Genomic DNA, 27,229 nt, shown 5'->3' on the forward strand with positions numbered 1-27,229 from the left:
ATGGTGGATGATATCTTTTTTGTGCTCTTGGATTCGGTTTGCAAGTATTTTATTGAGTATTTTTGCATCAATGTTCGTAAGAGAAATAGGTCTGAAGTTCTCTCTTTTTGTTGAGTCTTTATGTGGCTTAGGTATCAAGGTGTCTGTGGCTTCATAGAATGAGTTTTGTAATGTTCCTTCTGTTTCTATTTTTTGGAATAGTTTGAAGAGAATTAGCACTTCTTTGAAGGTCTGGTAGAATTCTGCACTGAATCCATCTGGCCCAGTGCTTTTTTAGGAAGGGAGACTGTTGATGACTGCTTCAGTTACCTTGAGGGATATAGAGCTGTTCAATCTTTCTACCTGATCTAGACTTAATTTTGGTAGTTGGAATCTATCAAGAAAATTGTCCATTTCTTTTAGATTTTCAAATTTTGTTGCATATAGGCTTTTGTAGTATGACCTAATGATTGTTTGGATTTACTCAGTGTCTGTATTTATGTTCCCCTTTTCATTTCTGATTTTGCTGATTTGGATAGTTTCCCTCTGCCTTTTAATTAGTTTGGCTAAGGGTTTGTCTATCTTGTTGATTTTCTCAAAGAACCAGCTCTTGGTTTCATTGATTCTTTGAATAGTTTTATTTGTTTCTAATTAATTGATTTTAGACCTGAGTTTGATTATTTCCCGTTGTCTGCTCCTCTGGGGTGTCTCTGCTTCTTTTTTCCTAGGGCTTTTAGTTGGGCCATTAATTAGCTTGTATAAGATGTTACAAATTTCCTCTTGAATGCACTTAGTGCTGTGAATTTTCCTCTTAGCACTGCTTTCCTTGTGTCCCATAAATTTGGGTATGTTGTACCTTCATTTTCATTGAATTCTAGGAAGTCTTTAATTTCTTTCTTTATTTCTTACCTAACCCAGCTGTCATTGATTATCAAGTTGTTAAGTTTCCATGTCCGTGTTGGTTTTTTTGCTATTTCCATTGTTGTTGAGGTCCAGTTTTAGTTCATGATGGTCAGATTGAATACAGGGATTATTTCAATCTTCTTGTATCTGTTGAGGCTTACTTTGTGACCAACTATATGGTCTATTTTGGAGAAGGTTCCATGAGTTGCTGAGAAGAATGTATACTCTTTTGAGTTTGGTGAAAATTTCTGTAGACATCTATTAGGTCCATTTGAATTAGGACCTTTGTAAGTACCTTATTTGGCTTCTGTCTAGATGACCTGTCCCTTGGCGGTAGTGGGGTGTTGAAGTCTTCCACTATTAAGGTGTTGGGATGGATGTATGATTTAAGCTTTAATAATGTTTCTTTTATGAATTTAGGTGCTCTTGTATTTAGGACATAGATATTCAGAATTGTGATGTCCTCTTGGTGGATTTTTCCTTTGTTCATCATTCTTGATACTATTATGGTCCCATCTTCATATTTAAGGACCCTTGTTATCAGCTCATTTAGCCCACTCAGATAATGTTGAATAATTTTAGTGAAGGTTACCGACTACCAGTCTTAACTCAACTTGCAATCTTAATTTGCTTTTATCATGTAACCTAACATTTGTAGGATCCAGGAATTAAGACACAAACATCTTGCATGTGGTGGAAAACATTATTTGGCCTAATATAAAGTTTGGTAACTTTTTTGGTTCATAAGTGATGTTAATATTAAATCTTGTTTTCTTTAATGTTGAGTGAATTAATTAGTGGTGTGGGTTGAATTATGTTTATCCATCATATGTCAAAATTCTAACCCCTAGCATCTCAGAATGCAAGTTTATTTGTAAATAAAGTCATTGTATACACCATTAGTTACATAAAGAAAGATGAGTTTATATTGGACTAGAGGGCAGGTAATCCAATATGACTGTTGTCCCTATAAAAGGGAAACATACTAGGTTGTCAAAACATACTCAGATGACAAAAGGTAATGTCCTCTGAATATATAAATGGTATCAACAAACCTTGAATAGAGACCTGGAACATGTCCTTCCCTCACATTCTGTAAAAATAATGAACTAACTTAAGATTGTTTGGAGGACATGGTTCAGAACAGTGCTAGTATGTTCAAAGACCTGAGTTACATGCTAAACACTTCTGTCTCTACAAGGATCTTAATACCCTTATTGCTGACTACCAAAATCCTGAACTGTGACATGATAAATTTACAGTATTAAAGTTAGCCAGGATGTGATTTTCTACACTTTGTGATTTTCCAACACTGTTAGAGCAGCTTAAAGAAATTTAGTTATTCAAAACTGTCTTTTCGTATACATAAAAATATTTGATAACTTTATGTCTTATAATACCCTCAGTTTTAACAAAGCAGTCTAGAAAGTAAGAGCTTATGGTGTGAGTTAGACATTTTTTGTAAAAGAAGCTCTGCAATATGTTACTTTATATCTCTGGTCTTTTGTTTAAAAATGATACCACAATTATATTTATTATAACATAAGGTTATTTAAAACTTTTTAACTCTATGATTCTATTATTTTTTCTAACTTATTAAATCTATGCATCCATAGAAAGTACCGAGTCTATGTCAATTCCTCAAGCTTTTGTAAAATCTTCTTTCAGGATGCTGAATCAACTGAACCTGTCCCAGCGCTTTATTGCCCACTTTCCAACCTTCTGCTTTCCACTTAAGTATAAACATTATACTGAAAAACCTTATTATTTGAACTCTCTTGATCTTTTTAAAACTTCTTTAAAACTAATTTTCAAGCTCGACATGGGGTCTCATACCTGTAGTCCCAGCACTTGGTAGACTGAAACAGAAGGATTGTGTGTTCAATGTTTGCTTGAACTATCTAGCAAGATTCTGCCTCAGAAGAGAAAAGAACAAACACACACACACACAAACACACACACCACTCGCACATGTACACATATACATGCAAACACACAATTACTTAAATACAAGAAAATATGTTTAAAAACATAGCAGAATCCTGTACATAAAGTATATACTTTGATCCCTTTACTTGCATTAAATATGAATTATAAAATGACAGTTGCTGAATATGGTTAGGATAAGACCGTGGATAGTATATTCTGTAGATTCAGATCTGGTCTGATTGCCTCAAAGAAATAATATTATAATGTGTCAAAAGCATATCAGCTGTATAACAATCTTCCCTATGTTTTTTTATATTTATATGATGAGATTAGCCAAGAGAAAATGCCAAGAAAAACATTAGGAGTTAATGCCCTTCTTTGAATACATACATGATTGTAACATGCATGCTCAATTTTAATTTTACAAGGTTTACACATGAAAGTATTTCTAAAACTGAGGTTTGTAGATACTGCAGTTAAGTCCAAAGACTTAACTTGAAATATCTAAAAAATATGACTTTTAAAATTTAGAAGTTTTAGTTCACTAATAATAAAAGAAAATGCCATGTGTACATACACAACACACAGGGAAATATATACTTCTTTATTTCTAGATATAAAGACAAACACCTTTGTCATATAGTTGTAAACAACTGAAAGACATTTGATGTATGAAGAACTGATTATCTTATGGTAGAATACCTCAGACTCAAAGAATGTTTTCTCAGTTTGGAAAAGATCATGTTTCTTGTTGTGGTTGCCTCTTTCAAAGGAACACCAAACAAGTGCTTTTAAGGATAAGGCTATAGCTCAGTTGGTAGTGTGTTTGCATAAGAATGACAAGACCTTAGATTTGGTATCTACCATCACATCAAACTAGGCCTGTTGGGATGTGACTGTAATTTCAGCATTTGGGAGGTAGAGACTGAAGGAACAGAAATTCAAGGTCATCCTTGGCTATACAGCCTGAGCATGAGAAAAACAAACAACTTCTTTAAAGTCACTTCTTTACCCATGGCTATTGAATTCAGAACTGTTCTCTTAAGAGGATTTTAAGTAATCAAACATTTTCTCAGTTTATTGCATAGTAATGGGAAGAGGGACTGCCTCTGACATAATCTGATTGGCCTGCTCTTTGATCACCTCCCCCTGAGGGGGGAGCAGTCTTACCAGGCCACAGAAGATGACAATGCAGCCACTCCTGATGTGATCTGATACTAAGATCAGAAGGAAGGAGAGGAGGACCTCCCCTATCAGCGGACTTGGGGAGAAGCATGCTTGAAGAAGGGGGAGGGAGGGTGGGATCAGGAGGGGAGAAGGGAGGGTCTTATGGGGGGATACAAAGTGAATAAACTGTAATTAATAATAAAAAAAAAGAAAAAAAGGTGAGGGCTTGTAGAGAGAAGTGGGATCAGAGCAAGGGATCCCGGCCCCTTTCTTTTTATATTTTTGTTTCTAGGCCTCTGTAAGGTAGGCAGCTCTACCTTACCTCATGGTCTGTCATGATTTGACTTCACCATAGGCCCTGAGACTGCTGAAACTGATTATCCAAACCTCTGCAACTATCAGTCAGAATAAACCTGGCATCCTGTTAAGTTTTACAGATACTAGAAGCTCACTAACATACTTGCTATAATTAATATTTTAAGTGTATAGTATATATATTGTGCCTTTTTGTTTTTAATTTGCATTTTTTCATGTGCTTATTATCTATTTGGACATTAAGAAGTACCATTTAAAGTTTTTTTGTGTTTTTTTTTTACTAATTAGTAAACCTAAAGTTTTTAAGAAAAAAAGTGTGTAAAAGAATAATTATTTGTTATTTAAATGACAACAATTATATATGAAATTATATATTTAGGACCAACAGTATTTAGAGAAACACAGTCTCTCTATGTAGCCCAGGTTGAACACCAGGTCATGGTACTGTTGACTTAATCCCCTAAAATTCTGGGATTAAAGGTGTACACCGCAACATCTGGCCAACATTATGCTTTAATATATGAACATACTGATAAAGGTAAATCAATCTAATTAACATACATATTACCTTACCTTATTGTTTTTGTTCTCAGAACATTTATAATCTACTCTATCTCCTTTAACATTATTATTAACTACAGTTGATATACAAGAGATCTCTTGAAATATTCCTTTTATCTAATTGAAAAGTTGTATCATTTCACTAATATCTACCTATCTATACAACTCCAACTCCTGACAACCATCATTATACTATGATTTTATGAGCTCAACTTTCTTCATTTCATGTATAAGCAAAATCATGCAGTGTTTTTTTTCCTCTTCCTGGGTTATTTCACTTAGCATAATGTCCCCCAGGTCTATCCATGTTGTTGCAAATGACAAGATTCCCTTCTGTTTTAAAGTTCAATAATGACATTGTGTAAATATACCACACTTCCTTTATTTAGACTTCCATTTGTGGACACTCAGATTGATTTCACCATGTCTTGATTACTGTGAATGGTTCTAAAATGGCACAGAACTGCATATATTAATTTCATTTCTTAGGATGTATGCTCAGTAATGGTATTAAAAGATCAACACAAGAGTTCTATTTTTAATTTTCTGAGGAGCCACCATACTGTATTTTACAATGGCTGTACAAATTTAACTCTTTACTAATAGTTTGTTTGAGTTGTCTTTTCCTTGAGGGAAATAAATCTGTTTAGGTAAAAATATGTATCTGCTTGTATACTGTTTGTCCACTATATATGTATATATATACAATGTTATTTATTTACTTCTAGATGGTGTTCTTTGAGGGACTCTTCATAACTCCTAAAGTCAAGCTTGTGTACTGATATGTTTTCTCCAGTAGGGTTTTGTAGAATGATATAAAATTAGGAATAAGAGATATAAGAAATAGTACAGTTCTTCCTATCAAGACAAAACTTTTATTTATTTTTTATTTTTTTAATTTTTATTTTTTATTAATTGCAGTTTATTCACTTTGTATCCCACCTGTAGCTCCCTCCTTCCTCCCTGCCCAATCCTTCCCTTCCTCCCCCTTCTCCATCCATGCCCCTCCCCCAGTCTACTGATAGGGGAGGTCTTCCTCTCCTTCCTTCTGATCCTAGTCTATCAGGTACATTTAATTTTTAATATACACTGTGAAAATCTGATTAAGGAAACATCAAAAGAATGTTTAAGTAAAGAAATATGATATTAACCTTAAAAACAAGTTTTATCCAGTAATAAAATTTTCTTCTGGGAGTGCTGTAAGAAGAGAAATTAGATGGAGTTAATATGATTAAAAAAGTTTGAGAGAAGACTGGTGCAGTGGCACAAGACTGTAATCCCAGCAGTTGGGGAGGCAAAAGCAGGAAGATCTCTCAGAGTTCAAGGCCAGCCTGCTTCTCTACAAAGTGAATCCAAGACAATCAAAGCTACGCAGAGAAATTCTGTCTTGAAAAACAAAACAAAACAACAAAAGTTTGAGAGAGAATGATTTAAAACATACTATCAGTAAAATATAAGATAGAAAGGTTTTATTTGCACAGTGTATTTAAGAATAACAACACAGGAAAAAAAGATATTTTATGATGAAAGATATATGAATCAATGTGCTTGATTAGTTCCACAGGTGATACTATGAATCACAAGGTATTATTTTCATATATTCTGTATGTGGATAAGCTGTAGATTTATTATATAAAATCAGAGATACAGGGAAATTACTCATATATTGGAGCCTTATTTGTTTCTGCCTTGTGCTGGTATAACTGAAATTGATCTTTTTCCTTTTTATTATAACTTTTGTTTTCTAAATATGTGAAATAATGTTATAGTTTATGGAAAGTTTAATTTTTATCATTAACACATGATAAATGCAAATGTCTTAAAAGCTGATAAATTATTACTGATGAAGCATTTTGAGATTTAGGACATTTTCCTGCTGATACATTCCCCCCTCCCCCACGCTTTGGTATAAACATTTTCTAAATTCTATAAAATTTAAACTTTACAGCTCAACATGGTGGCTCAGGTTGGTAATCCCAGCACTCAGGAGATTAAGGCGTGAAAACTGACATGAATTTGAAGCTAGGCTGTAATATGTACTGAGTTCTAGCCAGTTTGGCCTATAGTGTGAGACTCTATCTCCCCCAAAACAAAAAGACTCAAGTATTAGAAACAAAGCTATAAATGTGTATATGGGTATCTCTGCAGTGATGTACATTTTCATATATTTTTGTGGATCATGTATACGTAAAATTGTCTTGCAGTATGTGCCATGATGAATGTCAATGTAGCTTTATGAAGCTGATAAACATGAATAATTATACATACTTTAAGATTTCTTTTAAAAATGAGGTCAGTAGACATTTTTTATGCTTTGAGAAAGTCATGCAATAGGTTGTTTATACTATCTCCTGTCTCATAAAGACAGAATCAATTATATCTCTAAAAAAAGAGATGTGTAAAGTACATGTCACTAAATTGTAGCTTAACAGATAATGAACATATTTTTATGCTGTTAATATATATCAGATATCCATTCGTAGACTTTATCCATAGAGGATTCTGGAATTTAATTTTTATTACACCTGTAATTCTTGAAAGTTAATAGTAAAATAAGCTACATAGAACAATTTTGGTAGACAGGAATTTTCCATGTAAATGATATCTTAAAGTTACAGATTTGAATTGATTCACAATAATAAGTATTTTACAAATGTTCAGATTTAATTTTGGTTGGATTACTTGATTTGTTGCTTTTTAACTTCTTGAGTTCTTAATATATTCTGGATATTAGCCCTCTGTCAGATATAGTGTTGGTGAAGACCCTTTCCTAATCTGTTGGCAGTCGTTTTGTTCTGATAACCGTGTCCTTTGCTTTACAAAAGCCTTTCAGTTTCATGAGGTCCCATTTATTGATTGCTGATCTTAGAGCCTGTGCTGTTGGTCTTCTGTTCAGGAAGTTGTCTCCTGTACCAATGAGTTCAAGGCTCTTCCCTACTTTTTCTACTAACAGGTTTAGTGTGTCTGGTTTTATGTTGAGGTCTTTGATCCATGTGGACTTTAGTTTTGTGCAGGGTGATAAGTATGGATCTATTTTTCATTTTACTACATGTAGACATCCAGTTAGACCAGCACCATTTGTTGAAGATGCTGTCTTTTTTTCTATTGTATTGTTTTGACATCTTCCTCAAAAATCAGGTGTCCATAAGTGTGTGGCTTTATTTCTGGGTCTTCTATTCAATTCCTTTGATCCACTAGTCAGTTTCTATGCCAGTACCATGCAGTTTTTAGTACTATTGCTCTATAGTACAACTTGATATCAGGGATGGAGATACCTCCAGTAGATCTTTTATTATAGAGGATCTGATACTCCAACCAAGGACCATGCATAGAGATAACCTAGAACCCCTGTATAGATATAGTCCATGGCAGTTCAGTGTCCAAGTGGGTTCCATAGTAATGGGAGCAGGGACTGTCTCTTTCATGAACTGATTGGCCTGCTCTTTGATCACCCCCCCCCTCAGGGTGTTGCAGCTTTACCAGGCTACAGAGGAAGACAGCGCAGCCACTCCTGATGAGACCTGATAGGCTAGGATCAGAAGGAAGGGGAGGAAGCACTCTCCAATCAGTGGACTTGGGAAGGGGCATGGGTGGAGAAGTAGGAGAGAGGGTTGGATAAGGAGGTAAAGAAGGAGGGGGCTACAGCTGGAATACAAAGTGAATAAACTGTAATTAATAAAAAGAAAATAGAAAAAAGTAAAAAATGATTTAATTTAGAAATTTTAGTTAATTATTGTATATTTATGCAAATTTTGCTAAATTAAACTTAGCCTACTTTATTGTGACATTCTTCTATGTTCAATATTTTTATACTAAACAATGGTTTTGCATTCTTCACCATTTTAAAAGATCAAAGTCCCTTATAGACAGGAATAATAGAATCATTGTTCCCTTTGTTATTATAGTTTATTGCTATATTTGTTTGAAGTTTTTATGCAAGTGGTATAGGAATGGTGTGGAATTTGTTAACTTATTCTCAGTTGTAGTGGTGCACGCCTTTAATCCCATCACTGGAGAGGAAGAGGCTAATGCAACAGTTCAAGGTCAGTTTGGTGTATAGAGATAGTTCCAGGGCAGCCATGGCTACACAGAGAAATGCTGCCTCAATCAGTAAATCAATCAATCAGTCAATGTTCAAAGTTAAAAATGCCATTTACATAGCATATAATAGGTTAACAAGTATTTATTGAAGAAAACTCATCATGAGACATGTTTTTTATCCCCACTATCCAGTTGAGGATGTTCAGTCCAAGAGTTCAGCTATCTGTTCCAAGACTGTGAAACTAGCCAGTAGTATCAAAGCCCCCTGAATACAAAGATATCTTGACTCTTAAAATGTTTCCCCTCAAACCTTCTGAAAGACCACCTGAATTTTCTGCTCATAGTCATTAATAGCAGCAAGATATACACTTTCATCTTAAATGTGTAAAAACAAGACAAACACCAAAATATATGAAAAACAATGGACTTCAGGCCTATGACAACAGGCAGACCAGAACATGATTCCTGAAAGAACAAGGTGAGTTCTTTGATCATTCCAACTCACTGCCTAGGGAAAATTTAGATGGTAGGTCAGAGAAAAGTAACCCAAACATCCTAGTTTCTTTGAGATGAAGACACATAGTTCAGAGTTAAATATAACAGTACAGTTACTTTTGAGGGACAAGGGAATAAAGACAGGAACACTGCACAGGGGAAGTTATCGCACATAGAGATACTGTTGAGTTCACAAAAAGAAAAATATAACTAGAAATCAGCAGGGCAAACTGTCTTCAAAGTTCACACTAGAGGCATGCATGGTGGCACCAGTCGTCCCTGAACTTGGGAATTTAAGGTACAAGAAGCAGGAATTTAAGACCATTCTCTGCTACTTAGCACATTCAAGGCCAATTTTGACTGCATATGACATGGTCTATTAATAAATATAAATGCGTAAATAGGTGTTCATTCAGACAGTATCAATAATAATTTATATTCCACCTAAACAAATTGGAAAACCCCATGGCATGATGCTTTTAGGATTGTCCACAGAGGATGTTATTCAGTAATGGAGCAAAATTATTTTAGAATGAAGACAGTTTTAGATTTGCTTCATAACACAAACCCAAGTAAATGAAAGTACTTTCAAATAACTTAAATATTTCCCAGAACAAAGCCTAAACATATCTAAAGACTACAAATATATCCATTACCCAACAATAAAGTTTACCATATATGGAATTAACATTACTTAGAATACATAGAAACAGGAAGATGTATACCTCACATTTGAAGGAGGAAATACTTAAGGCACCATAATGAAAAATCTTAGGTCTAGAAGACTATTTAAACCACTGTTGTTACTGCGTTATATATATTTGTGAAAATTAGGAAGCAGCAGGATGAAGCAAGAAATGGAGTTTTTTTAGTAGTTCATTATGAAATTCTAGAAATATAAGAGTACGTGATATGAAGTTTGGGTGTAGTGTGATTAAACTTGTAACCTCAGCATTTGGAATTATCTAATTGCTAAAATACAGAGAAACAGAAAATATGTAAAGAAGAAAAAGAGGAATAAATAAGAATGAGGAACCTCTGTGAAGACAACTTGGAAATCAGTGAAGCCACACCTTGTTTTTCCCTTTTTAAGAGAAGCAAGTACTATTAACTATTATTATTATTATTATTATTATTATTATTATTATTATTATTATTATTAAGCTCTTTTTTGGTGTTTTATTTTTATTTTATTATTATTATTACTTACATTTTATTAACTCTGTATCCCACGCCCTTATTCCCTCCCAATCCTACCTTCCCTCCCTCATCTCTTCCCTGCTCCTTTCCAAGTCCACTGATAGGGGAGGACCTCCTCCCCTTTCATCTGACCCAAAAATATCTGATAAAACAGGGACACACATTTTAAGAACTTAAAGAAAACATAATCTGTATTCTATGGATGTAGTTCAGTTAATAGAGTGCTTGTCTAAAATGCATGAGATCCTGTGTTCAATTTCCATACTGCATAAACCATGTGTGGGTGGAGCACATTTTTAATCCCAGCACTCAGGAGGTAAAGGCAAGAGGATATGAAGTTCAAGGTCAGCCTCTAATACATAGAAAGTTTGAGATTGTGCTGGTCTACATAAAAATGTCTCAAAAATCTTAAAATAGTAGCCTACAAGATGACTTAACTGGTTAGTCTTGTACAGAGACCTGACTACCTGTTTCTGGATCCCACAAGGTGGCAGGAGAGAACCATCTCTATAGAGCTGTCCTCTAATCTCCAGGCTCATTGAGAATGGGGCTAGGAGAGAAAGAGGGAAAGGAAAGAACAGAAAGACAGGAATAGATATAATAATAATAATAATAATAATAATAATAATAATAATAATAATAATAATAAAAGAACCTTCTGCAGGGGCCCCAGGGTCCAGTTTTTTTGGCTGTTAGTCTCCTTGATACCGCAACCAAGGACCATCCATGGAGAGGACCTAAAACACCTACCTGCTCAGATGTAGCCCATAGACTCAGTCTCCAAGTGGGGTCCATAGTAAGGGGAGAAGAGGCTGGCTCTGACATGATATCAGTGACAGGCTCTCTGATCACCTCCCCATGGGGGGAGGGGTGCAGCCTTTTCAGGCCACAGAGGAAGGCAATGCAACCAGTCCTGATGAGACCTGATAAGCTAGGGTCAGAGGGAAGGGGAGGAGAGCTTCCCTTATTAGTGGACTATGGGAGAGGCATACAGAGAGAAGACAGAGGGATGGTGGGATTGGGGAGGAGAAGAGAGAGGGGGCCATAGCCAGGATACAAAGTGAATAAATTATAATAAATAATAATTATTATAAAAAAAGACATCATAGGAAAGTATTGACATTTTTAATTCTATATATCATATAGATAATCTGAAAAAAAAAACTCTAAGTGTTAAAGATAACTAAATATATACAAGTGTAATGAAATGTAGTCCTTATCTACAAAATGAGTTTTTGGTTACAGACTGAGTCCAAGGTTAACCTGAGATACAAGAGAATCTGTTTTGAAAAAAAAGGAGATCAACCCAAATTCCTTATCAAAAATGTCAAAGCAAAATAAGTGTTCTGCTTATGCAAGAGAAAATATTTCAAATTTATTCCAGCAGCAGGTATACACTAACAAGTATATTAAAGTCCTTTTTAGAGAAGAGGAACATGTTAACAAATTGAAATATGAAGTGTGTAATAGTAAAATCAATACTGGAAATAGTACAGATGTGGGTAAAAATGACAGACCATTTTCATTTAAAAAATAATGTTAATTCTCAGCATCTACTTTGATACCTTGATGGGAAGAGTCTTTCAGAGGCCCTCTGGTAGACTCCTGTACTGTACTGTGTTTTCTCCCTCTTCCGATGTCCACCCCATTTGCCTTTCTGAATGAGGATTGATCATCTTACCCAGGGTCCTCCTTATTGCTTAGCTTCTTTGGGTGTACAGATTTTAGTATGTTTATCCTATATTATATGTCTAATACCCACTTATAAGTGAGTATACACCATGTGTGTCTTTCTGCTTCTGGGTTACCTCACTCAAGATGATCTTTTCTAGTTCCCACCATTTGCCTGCAAATTTCATTATTTCCTTGTTTTTAATTGTTGAGAAGTATCAAAGCAGATGCTGAGAATCATAGCCAAACTTTGGGCAGAAGGCAGGGAATCTTATGAAAGAAGGGGGAGATAGAAAGAGCTGGAGGGGACAGGAGTTCCACATGGAGACCAGCAGAATCAAAAATTCTGGGGCCAGGAGTCTTTTCTGAGACAGATACTCCAAGGACCATGCATGGAGATAATCTAGAACCCCTGCACAGCTGTAGCCCATGGCAGCTCAGTATCCAAGTGGGTTCCCTAGTAAGAGAAACAGGGACTATCTCTGATATGAACTCAGTGGATGGCTCTTTGATCACCTCCCCCTGAGGGGAAAGCAGCCTTACCAGGCCACAGAGGAAAACATTGCAGCCAGTCCTGAAGAGACCTGATAGGCTAAGGTCAGATGGAAGAGGAGGACGACCTCCCATACCAGTGACTTGGGGAATGGCATGGGAAGAGGTGAAGGATGGAGGGCAGGGTTGGGAGGGGATGAAGGATGGGGCTACAGCTGGGATACAAAGTGAATAAACTGTAATTAATAAAAAATAAATTAATTAAAATAATAATATTAAGACAGAACTCTTTAATTTTTCAATGAAAATTTATTAAAAGCTTTAAAGCATAAGAAATTCTAGTGGTGGGAGAAATGAAAGTATATCATTGGAAGATTATTCTGTGTTGAAGTGTCATCGTATAACTAAATGTGGCAATATTTCAGTCAACTGAATGAAGTTGATTAGTATACTCCATGAAACAATAACAAAATTCATGTTATTCTAAGGTGCACATAGAAATTTGATTAAGATGGACCATATTTGGGCATATAAAACTGTCAAAAAATAAAAATGAACTCTTAGGAAGTTCTCTGGTCATAATACTATGAAACTGAAAATTAATGATTGAAATATTTGGGAGATCTCTAAATTTTTAGAATCAAAATATTACACCTATTACAAGAAAAAGAAGGAAATAACATTTAAGGCAGAAATATATGAAACAAAAAAGAATTTAAAAAGCCAAATTGCTGTCTTTGAGAAAAGAATATACTGTATATAAAGGTATGTAAAGTTTCAGCCAAAAATTTGATAAATTAAACATCAAGCTAAAATCTATTAAAATAATTCAAAATGAATTAAGAAAAACCTAGCTGTAGTTGTCCACATCTATAGTCTGAGTACCTGGAGGATAGATTCAGGAGGATCTGGAGTTCAAAGTCACCCTCAATTACACATGGTTTTGAAGCCAGCCTGAGAGAAAAACATACATAAATTCATTATGACATGATAGCGTGCTCTTAAATGAATAAATCAAAAAGTGGGAAGGGAGATATCAAAGAACTAAAGGTCAGAATCAAACAATAATTAACTAAGTAGTATATATTACTGTAATTATCTCAATATATTCAATAAAAATGTTCTAATCACAATAAAAACTTTGATTGCTTGCCAGGCGGTGGTGGCGTAGATCTTTGATACCAGCATTTGGAAGGAAGAGGCCAGGGGATTTCCGAGTTCAAGACCAGCCTGGTCTACAGAGCAAGTTCTAGGACAGCCAGGGCTACACAGAGAAACTTTGTCTGAAAAACCAAAAACAAATAAACAAACAAAAGCCTTAAATATGTGCTTTATAAAAGCATCCACTTTATATTATAGATTAGAAGTAAAAGCACAGAAAATGTAATATTGTGATACAGTCTATAAACAAACCTGAAGCGTATAGATTAACATCAAACATAACTGAATGCAGAGCAAGCAAAAAACACAAGGAATAAAGATGGACTTTAGAAAATGACTATTGAATAAAAGTTCAGTATACCAAAATCTATGACAATGTTCAAATGTCCTTGTGTAAAGTGTAAATTGATTCCAAACAAAGCAGAATAAAGGAAAGAATAAAAGGTAAGTAGAGAGATTAAACATAAATGTAAATGAAGATAGAAAAATATTGACAAAAATCAACGAAATGAAAAACTAGTTCTTTCAAATCAATATAAGTGATACACTTCTTGCCAAGCTCACAGGAAGAAATATCACCAATACTAAGAACAAGAAGGATAAATCACTGCAGACTCTATAGTCTTTAGACAAGTAAAAAGGAAATGAAATAAATAAATTCACACTTTTGAATTCAGCAATTTAGATTAAATTAATCAGTTCCCTCCTGTGAAAGACAAAAAGTACCAAAACTCATTAAAAGTAGATAAGATAGAAATATGATTTGCACTTTAACACCTCACAGTAATGACAACCATAATTTTATTTTTAACGTGTGTGCGTGCGTGTGTCTGTGTGTGTGTATGTGTGTGTGTGTGTGTGTGTGTATGAACATATGTGAAAGTTAAAGGACAGCTTTCAGGAGTCAGCTGTCTGCTTGCACAGTGTGCATTCTGGGGATTTACTTTAGGTCATTAGGCTTGCTGGCAAGCACCTATAAACTCTGAGTTATCTTGCTGATGACTCCTCCATTGTTTCAACTGGTAATTTTGAAACAAATATTTAGAATATTTATAGAAAATCTATTTTGTTGCCCATTAGTTTAGTGCTCACGTTAAATATAACACAAGACAATGACAAATATCCCAAAAAACACAGACTCAAAAGGGGATACAAATCTTTACAAATCAATTCTAGTTATATATAAAAAAATAAATGCGTGAACCACCACTGGGTTTTTTTCTAGGAATAAAAAAGGGCAGGCTTACAATTTCAAAATCAAATGGCATAATTTACCATGTCAACATATTAGAGAGCAGAGCAAAAAATATTTTTATCTCACTGGATACTCAAAAATGAAAAATTAATCACCTATTGATATGCTGATGATGTTCCTATTAATTAAAATACAAACATCTTATTGACGTAATAATGTTGATACAGTAGATCTACAAATAACATTGTACTTGATGGTGAAAGACTTAATCCTTCCTTCTAAAATCAAGCACAGGGGTGAAAATGTTACTATTATTAAGTAAAATACATCATGCTGTAGTTCCTAGTGTAGGAAGGCAAGATAGAGAAATAAAAGACATAAATATGAGAAAAGAAGAAGTAAGCTTATCTGTGTGGATGGCATAACTAGAATATACCAATTAGTTAAAAGCTTCTGGAAGTAATATGTGAACTGTGTAAGTTTTAGACTGCAAAATCAATGTACCAAAACAACAGTGTATCAATAAAATAACAATGAACAACTGAAAATTTTAAAATAAATAAAATTTACAGTAATACCCTACTCCCAATTAAGGAATATATTAACATAAGTTTAACATTACAGGTATTTGATCTATATATTGAAAACTGGAAATCAACATGCAGTTAAATACACTGATGAATTAAGAGACATAATAATGCTAACATAATGAATTTCATTAATCTGATATATAAATTATTTAGTATGACCACAAACACAGTCACAGCAGGATTCCAAACAAATGCTTAAATTTGTATGAAAAGGTACTGGATATAGAATAGTCCAAGTCAAGCTAAATTAATATAAAAACCACAATCAATAAAAGGGGAAATATAAATAGACTTCACCAAATTTAAAACCCTGCTCTATGAAATGTAATTTTGAATGTTAACTAAAATATGATTACTTTACTTCCCCCTTCCCTTTCCTCCTACAAAACCCTTTCAGGCCCCAACCTTTCACTCCCTCTCAAATTCTTTTTTTTTTTATTTTTAAATTGAAAGTAGATTATTCATATAATATGTTCTCTTTTTTCATATAATATGTTCTGATTATGGTTTGCCATCCCACACCTCCTCCAAGATCTTCTCCAACTTCCCTCCTATCTTGTCTATGTAGGTGTCATGTTCAAATATTTCCCAAATGCTGTAGATATTTTAAAATAATTACTGAGTTTTCAGTGCTCATTACATATACTCAATTATGTATCCTTTATCAGAAATGTCTTAAAGACTGTATTTCTATTTGATTTCACTTTTTACCTAGTATTTTACAGTATTAAAATATTAAACAAGATACACAGATGGCAAATGAGTGAATGAGTGCATGTTCAACATCATCAACCTCAAGAAAAATACAAAGTATTGCAATCATGACACTGTCCAAATCACACACCTTTTTCCTGGGTCAATATCCGGCAGGTGGAGCTGAAAGGAGGGTGGCCAGTTCAGCTGGACGCCCTCCGTGGCTGAGCTGGATGATGAGTGTCAAAGGCCGGAACCTTCCTGGATGCCCCAGGGAATAAAACACCACTGAGCCGGGAGATCTGTGGAAGCGGGAACTTGGTTTATTAAATAAAGCAGTCCTTTTTATAGGTTTGGGTCAGGGGTCAGGGTTAAGGAAGTGAGGTAAGATGACATAGAGGGCAAGGTTAGGTAGTGCAAGGAGAGGTGGGCCAGCAACAAAACTCCATGTAACAGTTGCCAGACAGGGTTGATTTTAAGGCAGATATGCTGAATCACGTTTGCCCGAAAATGGCGCCTCTTAAATCAGAAGCTAAAGACAGGTCTCCAAACGAGCCAGGCTCAGGTAGATGCAGCAGGCCTTATAAGACCCAACATTTCCCCTTTTTTCTTTTATTTGACAGCGGACATGGCCCCTGTCTTAGGTTGTCCCCCACATGGAGATCATACCCGTCATTGAGTACCATGTAGCCAGCTTGTCAGAAGGTCCTTCAGGACCTGCCCTAGGTCACCCCAGCACGTCTGAGGTCTTACTCATCATTGGTCAAATGGAGGGCAGAGAAGGGTCTTTTCTAGGAAGATGCCTGGGCCGAGCCGGAGTTAGATTCCTGAGTAGCCAACGGATGATAATGTATTTCTACTTGATGCAGCTTAATTGCTTCTAACCTCTGCTGGATAAACTGTATGAGCTTGTTAAGAATGAATGGCCCAAGGGTAAGTTGGAAAAGGAAGAGAAGTAAGGGTCTGAGTAGAGGAAGAATATAGGGCAGGAGGCCATGAAAGCCAGTCCATAGGAGGTTTTCTTGATGTTCTCGGGTCTCTGACAATGCCTGATTTGTTGGTGTAGAAGCAGCAATTTTCCTGCAAAAACAAACAGATGACACCTTTTTTGGTAGTTAGTAAGTCCAAACCCCTTCTATTTTGAAGAACTACCTCCGCCAGCGAGTCTAACTGATCTTGGAGGTCTTTTAAAGGCCATTCCTCCTCCACAAAGGAACACCATTCTGGGGGTTGGGGAGCAAAGAAGGGATTTCTCCAGAGTGGAGTTGGAGTGACAGAGGGAGGAGTGGACACCCTCAACATCAATGCTGCTATTACCAGGACAAGGTAGTACCTGAAAGCAGCCCCCTGTAGAAAGGTCCAGAAAAGGGAACAGGGGAGTAATTTAAAATATTTAAAATACTGAATATTCAAATATTTAAAATAAATAGTGCCTTTTCAATTAATCATGTGGGGGTAATGATTCCCCCTTTTGTTTTTGTCCATGTTTGTAAGAATTCCCGAAACGGTTTGCTTCTTGTGAGGAATTTGAGGGGAAGATTTTGAGTAGAGACCCCATTGGACTTTGGAACTGCGGGGTGCCTATGGGGACTCTAGCTGCTTGCTTAGGAAGAACTTCCCACTGCCGCTCAGAAGGCCTGCCTCCCATCCTCTCTCCCCACACTTCCCTTCCTCAACTGGCTCAGTTTCTAGCATTTCAGAATCTTCCTTCCGACTAAAGAACTTGTCCAAATAGCTGGTATATGTGCTCTCCTTCTCCACGTGTTCATCCTTCCTGACCTCACAACAGAACTGACTAATATAAAACACAATTGTATCTTTCCTTTAACATCTCAAAGCATCCCACCAATGGCTGTAATTGCTCATTTTTAGAGATGGGGAAACTTGAGGCACCAAGGAAGTTGTGGTTACACAGTTCAGTGGTTGTGAGTTGCCTTTCCCTGCCTGGCCTAGGTGTTGGGATATAGGTTTGGGTCAGGGGCAGGCTTAAGGAAGTGAGGTAAAATGACATAGAGGGCAAGGTTAGGTAGTGCAAGGAGAGGTGGGCCAGCGACAAAACTCCACGTAACAGTTGCCAGGCAGGGTTGATTTTAAGGAGGATATGCTGAATCACTTTTGCCAGGAAGTGGCACCTCTTAAATCAGAAGCTAAAGACAGGTCTCCAAACTCGAGCCAGGCTCAGGTAGATGCAGCAGGCCTTATCAGGCCCAACACCCTTTGGCCACATTTTCAATAATCTTGAGAGTAACACATGCATATGAGGAAATGAAATAATGTAACCTTCCACTTAACATTGCATTTGAAAGCACATAGTTTAAACAGTTAACATACACTTAAGCATATGACGCAGCAATCCCACTCCTGAATATTTATGCAAAAGAAATGAACACTTATTTGTACACATAAAATTGCACATACGTTTTTTTAGCCACTTTGTATATGATTTTCAAGAACTTAAAAGAACCATATGTTCATAAATAAAATAATATTTTAAGGGAAGTACATTCACATAAGAAAGAAAAAGGAGCAAGCTATTGAAAACATAGATTAGTCTGAAATACAATATGCTGAATGAAAAGAGCAAAGCTCAGGAGGTCATACTGTATGAAACCATATATGTGGGATTTTTTAAATGTAAAATTTATATGAATAGCTTAGTTGGTAGAACATTCTGGGATGGCTGAAGGCATTGATTACAAAGAGAGAGTGTAAAGAAAATATTTTGGAGAGCTTGAAATATCTTATATCTTGACTGCCATGATAGATTTGTGATTATATATTCTTCAGGTAAAGATAATGGGTTTGTGATTTCATTAATTAGCCACCCAACTGAGACTTTTCCATGCTAATATGATGACTGATTTTATGGAACCAATGGCATGCCATTTTGTTTTGTTACATAAAAGACATTATATTTTTTTATCACATGGTATATACTCACTTATAAGCAGATATTAGCCATACAATATAGAATAAACATACTAAAATCTACAGACCTAAAGAAGCTAAACAACAGGGAGGACCCTAGGGAAGATTCTTAATTCTCATTCAGAATGGCAAACAGGATACTGAACACTGTAGAAGAGAGGGAACAGGGCAGGAGGCTTCCACTGATGTCTTTTAAGACTCCACCCAGAGGAGGTGTTTTCTAAGCAGATGCAGAGCTTCACAGCCAAACATTGAGCAGAGCACAGGAAGTCTTATAGAAGAAGGGGGAAGGGACAGGAGTTCCACAAGGAGACAAACAAAGCCATAATTCTGGGACCAGGGGATCCTGCAGAAACTGATGCTTCAACCAAGGACCATACATGTGGAGGACCTGGAACCCCTCCTCAGTTTCCAAGTGGGGTCCCTAGTAAAGGGGGCAGGGACTGTCCTCTGACATCAACTCAGCAGCAAGTTCTTTGATCACCTCTCCCTGGGGGGGTGCAGCCTTGCCAGGACAGAGAAGAAGATGATGCAGCCACCCTTGATGAGACTTGATAGTCTAGGGTCACATAAAAGGGCAGAGGTCCTCCCCTCTCAGTGGACTAGGGGAGGGACATAAGATGAGAAGAAAGAAAGAAGGGACTATAGCTTAACCTAGGCACCCTGCTCAGATGGAGCCCATAGACAGCCCAGTCTCTCTAGTAAGGGGAGCAGGGGCAGTCTCTGACATATACTCAGTTTCCTGCTCTTTGATTACTTCCACCTGGTAGTAGGGCGACCTAGCCAGCCAACAGAGGAAGAGGATCCAGGTTGTCATGATGAGACATGATAAATTAGGGTCAGATAGTACAGGCAGAGGACTTCTCCAATTAGTAGACTTGCAGAGAGAGATGGGGGTATGGAGGCATCGAGGAACTGGAAGGAGATGAGGGAGGGGGCTAAAACCAGGAATCAAAGTGAATAAATTGTAATAATCATAGAAGATATTTCTGATTATTATTGCTTTGTAAATGGCTAAGAATTTTGGCTGTCTGTTCATTTAATAGAGACAAACACAGCTAGGATGGACATATATAAGGACATCTTATTCAAATGGTTTATCTAGTTTTTACAGTAAAGAATGAATTCACATAGCTTGAAAGAAAAATAGCTCTTTCTGCTGTTAGTGCTGAATTTTTTCCTTTGAACTTTTAATTTAATTAAATTAATTAATTTTTTTATTTTTAAGTTTTTTTAATTTATTACAATTTATTTACTTTGTATCCCAGCTGTAGCTCCCTGCCTCATCTCCTCCCAGTCCTGCTCTCCCTTCCTCTTCTCCTTCCATACCCCTCTCCCAGCCCACTGATAAGGGAGGTCATTCTCCTCTTCCATCTGACCCTAGCCTATAAGGTCTCTTAAAGACTGGTTGTACTGTCTTCCACTGTGGTCTGGTAAAGCTTCCCCGCACCAGGGGGAAGTGATCAAAGAGCCAGCCACTGAGTTTATGTCAGAGATAGCCCACTGTTCTGTAATCCAATTAAAAATAGGGTACAGAGATAAAGAGAATTCTCACAACAGAGGAATATTGAATGGCAGAGAAACACTTAAAGCAATGCCCAACATCCTTAGTCATCAGGGAAATGTATGTCAAAACAACTCTGAAATTCCATCTTACACTAATCGGAATGGCTAAGATCAAAAACTCAAGTGATAACACATGCTGGAGAGGATGCGAAGAAAGAGAAACCTTCCTCCATTGCTGATGGGAATGTAAACTTGTACAACCAGTTTGGAAATCAATCTGGTGATTTCTCAGAATATTAGGAATAGTACTACCTCAAGATACAGCTATAACACTCCTAGACATATATCCAAAAGATGCTCTAGTATACCACAAGGACATGTGCTCAACCGTGTTCTTAGCAGCTTTATTTGTAATAGCCAGAATCTTGAAACAACCAAGATGTTTACATATTTACACAATTAAATACAACTCAGCTATTAAAAACAAGGAAGTCATGAAATTTTCAGGCAAACGGTGGGAACTAGAAAAGATCATCCTGAGTGAGGTATCCCACAAGCAGAAAGACACACATGGTATATGCTCACTTATAAATGGATAATTATATATGTGATATAATCATTCTAAAATCTGTACGCCTGTTAGTGCTGAATTTAAGGAAAAGACTTCAAAAGTCCTTAGCATTTCCTGTTACCAGAATTATAGATGTATTTTGTGCTTAGTCCCTTGCATTTGAATATTCATTTTCAGTGGAGAAGTCCAGTTCTTTATAAGGTAAGTCTAATGATTTCAGCTGGCCAATAGGAAGCTAGTCAGTCCATCCTATATTTTAAGGGAAGTGTGCTCACACTTGGGTATCAACTGCAAGCTTTTTCTTTTAGGTACAGCTGTACAGGAAAATATAAGAGGGTTTATTTTAATTATACATTTATAAGTTGAAGTTTGCCCCCCTCAGAATCCATCCCAGGGTATTTTGCTTCTAAATCAGATGAAGTATTATAGGTACTTGATTCTGATCTTCTGGATTTTCTTCTGATTGTCTTTGAACCATTTAGAGTAAACTCTGAGAGTTGGAATCCATAATAGTAAAAAATGATACTGTCCCTACTTACTGTTGCAATCATCCTTGAATGTTTGGTCAAGTTGACATCCACATTACTGAGCATCCTTCAGAACCCTCCTTCAGAAAGTTAATGGAGGTCTTTATTTCTGGATGTTCCTGAAATAAAGTCTACTCTCATTTCTCCTGTGGCCTCTCCTACATTTAATTTTGCTGTAATCAAACCTCTTAACAGTTAGAGAAGGGCTTCTATGAGCAAAAAACAAAGTTAAAAAATTTAAAAGACAATAACACACTGTAGTATATGTTTACATGTTATGATTTATTAATTTTTCTTGGATGGGTTTACTATCGTCAATTTATTTTAATTTATATTTCCATATTGACAAACTTGATAGTTTCAATATACTGTATACTAGATAAATGTTTGTTTTGACTGGTGGTGTTTTTGTTGTGGCAGTTTTCCCAATTTTAAGGAACTACTTTCCTCAGAAAAGTCTTGCTATGTGACAGATTTTTTTTAATTTAAATTCATTTTTTTAAAAAAAATATTCACTTTACATCCCAATTGTAGCCCCCTCATCTCCAGGTCCTACCCTTCCTCTCTTCTCTCCTAATCCCCTCCCTTAGTCCTCAGAAATGGGGAGCCCTCCTTCCATAGCAACTGACCCCAGCCTATGGAATCTTGTCAGGAATGCCTGCATCTTCTTCCTCTGTGACCTGGCAACCTACCCCAGGAGGAAGTGGTCAAACCTTACTTAGGAACCTGCATGGAGACTGAGCTGCCTATGGGCTACATCTGAGCAGGGGGTCTAATTTCTTCTCCATGCATGGGCCTTGGTTTATTCATCAGTCTCTGCAGGCCCCCTTGGACCCAGAGTTCTGTTTTTCTTAGTTTTCTTGTGGAGCTCTTGTCCCCTCCAGGTCTTTCTATCTCCCTTTTCTTACATAAGATTCCCTGCACTATGCCCAAAGTTTGGCTATGAGTCTCAGCATCTCCTTCAAAACCTGAAGTTAACAAAAACCTGAAGTTCCCCTAATCAAACTATAAATGTTCTTTATCAAAATATACTACTATAATTCTTCCCTTTAAAATTAGTTTAACCTGCCATTTACTTGTGAGATACACAAACTTTTTTTTTTGTCCTTTATATTAAACATCTCATCTCTTGGCAGGAAAAGTAAATTTACTTTGTCTAATTTTGATGGTATCAATTTAATTTAGTAGTGCAGAGTTTCAGTTATACTGATGTTGAATTTTCACTTAGATGCCATATTTATTAAAACAATTATTTTGGTTAGTATTACATAAAGAAAAGCCATTTTCATGGTTATTACCCCCATCTATTTCTTTTTAATCCAAAATGAAATGTTTTGTTAAGCTGAAAGTGTTTGTGAACCCTTGTAATCCCAGCATTTTCTTGAGGCAGGAAGATAAACAGTTGAAGGCCAGCCTGTGCTACATGAGAATACACTTCAAGAGCAAAAACAAAACAAACAAAAAATTAAAAAAGAGGGTTTTTGTCTCCTCCAGGTTTTTCTATCATCCTCTTCTTCCATAAGGTTTCCTACACTCTGCCCAAAGTTTGGCTATGAGTCTCAGCATCTGCTTCAATACCCTGGTAGGTAGGTCTTTCAGAGGTCCCCTGTGGAAGGCTCTTGTCTTCTTCCTTGTCCTCTCCTACTTCCAATGTCTATCCTATTATCCCTTCTGAGTGATGTTTCTACCTCTTCCCTAGGGTCCTCTTTGCTGTTTAGCTTCTTTAGGACTATATATTTTAGTACCTTTATCCTATATTATATGTCTAATATTCACTTACAAGTCAGCATATACCATATGTGTCTTTCTGCTTCTGGATTGCCTCACTCAGGATGATCTTTTCTAGTTCCCAACATTTGCCTGCAAATTTCATGATTTCTTTGTTTTTAATTGCTGAGTAATATTCAAAAGGAGACCAACAGTGCCAAAAATCCTGGGCCCATTGGGGCCTGCAGAGACCAATACTCCAACCAAGGACCATTCATGGAGAGGACCTAGACCCCCTGCTCAGAGGAAGCCCATAGGCTGCTCAGTTTCCAAATTGGTTCCCTAGTAAGGGCATCAGGGGTTGTCTCTGACATAAACACAGTGGCAGGCTCTTTGTTCACCTCCCCCTGGGATGTGCAGCCTTGCCAGGCCACAGAGGAAGATGATTCAGCCAGCCCTGATGAGACCTGATAAGCTAGGATCAGGTAGAAGGGAAGGAGGTCCTCCCCTATCAGGGGACTAGGGAAAGGGCATAGGGGGAACAGGGAGAGGGTGGGTGAGACTAGCAGGAGACAAAGGTGCTATAGCCCAGGTACAAAGTGAATAAAGTGTAATAAATAAAATAATAAAACGATAGGTTTTTAAATATATATAATAAATTCTTTGTATCTCAGAATGAGGGGATAAAAAGAGTCCCCTGTATTTCTGAGCACAGCTTCTGACTGCAAAGACATATGCCAGATGCTTTGCTTGACAAAGAACACTGAGTGTCCCTGTTGATAATTGTTTCTGTATGGCTAACACCATCTCTGGCTTTGCTAGCCATAAATATTTATTTTAGTGAAAACCATTTCCCCCCATGTACTGACACTGACCAGATAAGTAAGAGCTTCCCTCTTTTTTTCTTTTCTTTTCTTTTTTTCTATGTTTATGTCTTTGAAGTTTGTGCTTTTCTAAGCAAAATAAATGTTTGTATATATTTTTCAGGGAGAAGCTGTCTCCCTTTAGTATACAAATTACTGTCCATTACTGAGGGTTAATTTGTTTAACTGTGCAGCTTAGAAGCACTGAGATTCTACACCTAGCCAATTTTTATTCCAATTTTCAGAGTATCTTCTTTTATTTTTAGATGAATCTACGTTCTGTATTTACTGTAGAACAACAAAGGATTTTACAGCGTTATTATGAAAATGGAATGACAAATCAAAGTAAAAATTGCTTTCAGCTCATATTACAGTGTGCACAGGAGACTAAGCTGGACTTCAGTGTAGTCAGGGTAAGTATTGAGGTCTTGAACTTGAATTTATAGCTTTTATTACAAATGATATTTGCTTACTATAGGAAAAACTCTTCAGGGTATGAAGTCTTAATTTTATATACAACTTCATTTCCCTGATGTAAAACTACTATTTTGATAAATAGAGATACCCATATAGTACATATTTGTTTTTAAAAATACCTTGAAAACACTAAAACCCTTGCAGTATTGACATAACTTTTGTATAAATCTTTGAACTAATAAATCCCGGTAATATTATGTACGGGTTGTTGATCATATACTTTTCTGAACTCTCAATCATGATAGTGAAATAGAGATTTTTCTGAAGCAATGGAAAATTACCTAGCTTTTTTGTTGTTGTATTTAGAATCTTTCCTCAGGCATTTAGGATTTGAGAGTTTTTCTTTTCAGGAAAGTGTAATTGTATTGTGGATACCTTTTCTTTCTAAGTAAAATGTATATATTTAATGGTTAGTGACTAAGAGACAGATAATCCAAAAGGAAGTAATTATTACAATCATTCTTATTCTGTTGTAAAAACAAAACAAAACAACAATAATAAAATAGAACACCAATGAGGTGATAGGAAGCAAGTGACAGATCTACCAGAACCAGAGATTGATTTTGTTGAATGCGTTGGTCCTTTTATGTTTACTTAAACATTCTACAAATCCTTTCAGTGTGGAACGTTAGTGATTCAAAGATTCACAACTTCCCCATCCATGGCATTCACTAGGCTAACTTTCAAAAGAGTGGCATGTATGTTTTTCAAGTTCATTTAGTTGTACAATTGTACCTTCAAAGATCCTAGAGAAAATATCTTTACATAAAATTGTTTCCAAAGTGTTTTTTTTTTTAAGAACTAAAGAATACGTTCACTTTCAAATCAGAAATTATGCCATGAATTACAGGAAAAAATATTCTTATTGTTTGAAATCAACTATCAAATTCACATATCTGTAAAAAGTAGAAATATCTCCTGTTGGTATCTTTAAATGCACCATTTAAATTAACTACTGAATCTCAAAGGAGAATGTTTAATAGCTTTAATGAAAACAATAAAACATTCCAAGTTGATGAAATTACATTTTAAACAAATAAATCTTTTTTTTCCAACTGATATTTCCTTGAACTTTTTTCCCTTTTGTCTCAGCATTGCTTTAAAATAAATCATCTTCCCAGGCAGCTGCAATGTGGACCATCTTTCATATTTTAAAATTGTTTTTGCACACTTCCCCTTATAACTAATATTATTGTATTTGAATATAGAAAATTGTAGAAATGCAGATATTTATATTTATACCGAGCATGGAGTAAAAATCTAAAATAAAGAGAATAATAAATTTAATTTCTGAGAATAAAGGATTGTGACTATGATATTGTATAGATATAAGAACTTGGTGGATTGGCATGGTGGTGCATGCCTATAATCCTAGTACTCAGGGAGGCAGAGGCTGGCGGATATCTGTGAGTTCGAGGTCAGCTTTGTGTAAAAGCAAGTCCAGGACAGCCAGTGCTCCACACAGAAACCCTGTGTTGAAAGAAGGAGGAGGAGGAGAAAAAGAAGAACTTGTATGAAGCAATCAGTTCTATTCATTCCAGGAAATTTTCAGTGGTACACAAACTCATTGTTTCAAATAAAAAACCCAACAAAATATTCATTCTATTTCCACTCATGTGAAAGGTCAGCAGAGCGGTTTGTAGATTTGTAAATCTATGATATCCCATCTTTTGTTGTTTATGTGTCCTACTTGAGCGAGGTCTTTATTATTTTTCATAGAAAGTTATTTGTGTTTTTCCTCAGAAGAACTTAAATCCATTATATTAAGTATTCACTCTGTATGTAAAGATAACTTAAACAGTTGAATAAAACATTCAAGCAAAAATAATCATAGCGAAGCAAACTAGAGAACAGTGAGATACAGAAAAAGGTAAAGAAATTTAGAACATGAAAGTATGAACACGATATATTGAAACCCACTCTTTTGTATGATAATTCTCCAAAAATGGAAAAAAAATGTTAAGTAGTAGTACGATTATAGAATGCTGATTATATATAAAAAAATCTCTGTACTGAAAAAAAATGAATTTAGAGGTAGTGAATTTCTAAGATAGAGCTGAGAAAGAACTTTATGACCTCCAAATATTGGCAACTCAAATCCATATCCTTTTTTACCCCTGCATATTGTTTCTTTGCTGATCATTACCTTAGATTCTCAGATTCTTTTCTTTTCTTCCTTCCTTCCTTCCTTTTTTTCTTTCTTTCTTTCTTTCTTTCTTTCTTTCTTTCTTTCTTTCTTTCTTTCTTTCTTTCTTTCT

At 35.9% G+C, this 27,229-nt stretch overlaps 1 protein-coding gene across 1 annotated transcript in view; it reads left to right on the forward strand.

The window, feature by feature from the left end:
• Positions 1-24,760: 24,760 nt before the first annotated feature.
• The window catches only part of Hdx (highly divergent homeobox), a 140,730-nt gene continuing 138,261 nt past the window's right edge, over positions 24,761-27,229 (forward strand). The window contains exon 1 of the mRNA XM_055597007.1: positions 24,761-24,907. Within this exon, the coding sequence (XP_055452982.1) occupies positions 24,761-24,907 (147 nt within the window). The remainder of the gene's footprint in view (positions 24,908-27,229) is intronic.

The sequence above is a fragment of the Psammomys obesus genome, unplaced genomic scaffold, assembly GCF_907164565.1.
Source record: "Psammomys obesus unplaced genomic scaffold, mPsaObe1.curated_primary_1811, whole genome shotgun sequence".
Lineage (NCBI taxonomy): Eukaryota > Metazoa > Chordata > Mammalia > Rodentia > Muridae > Psammomys > Psammomys obesus.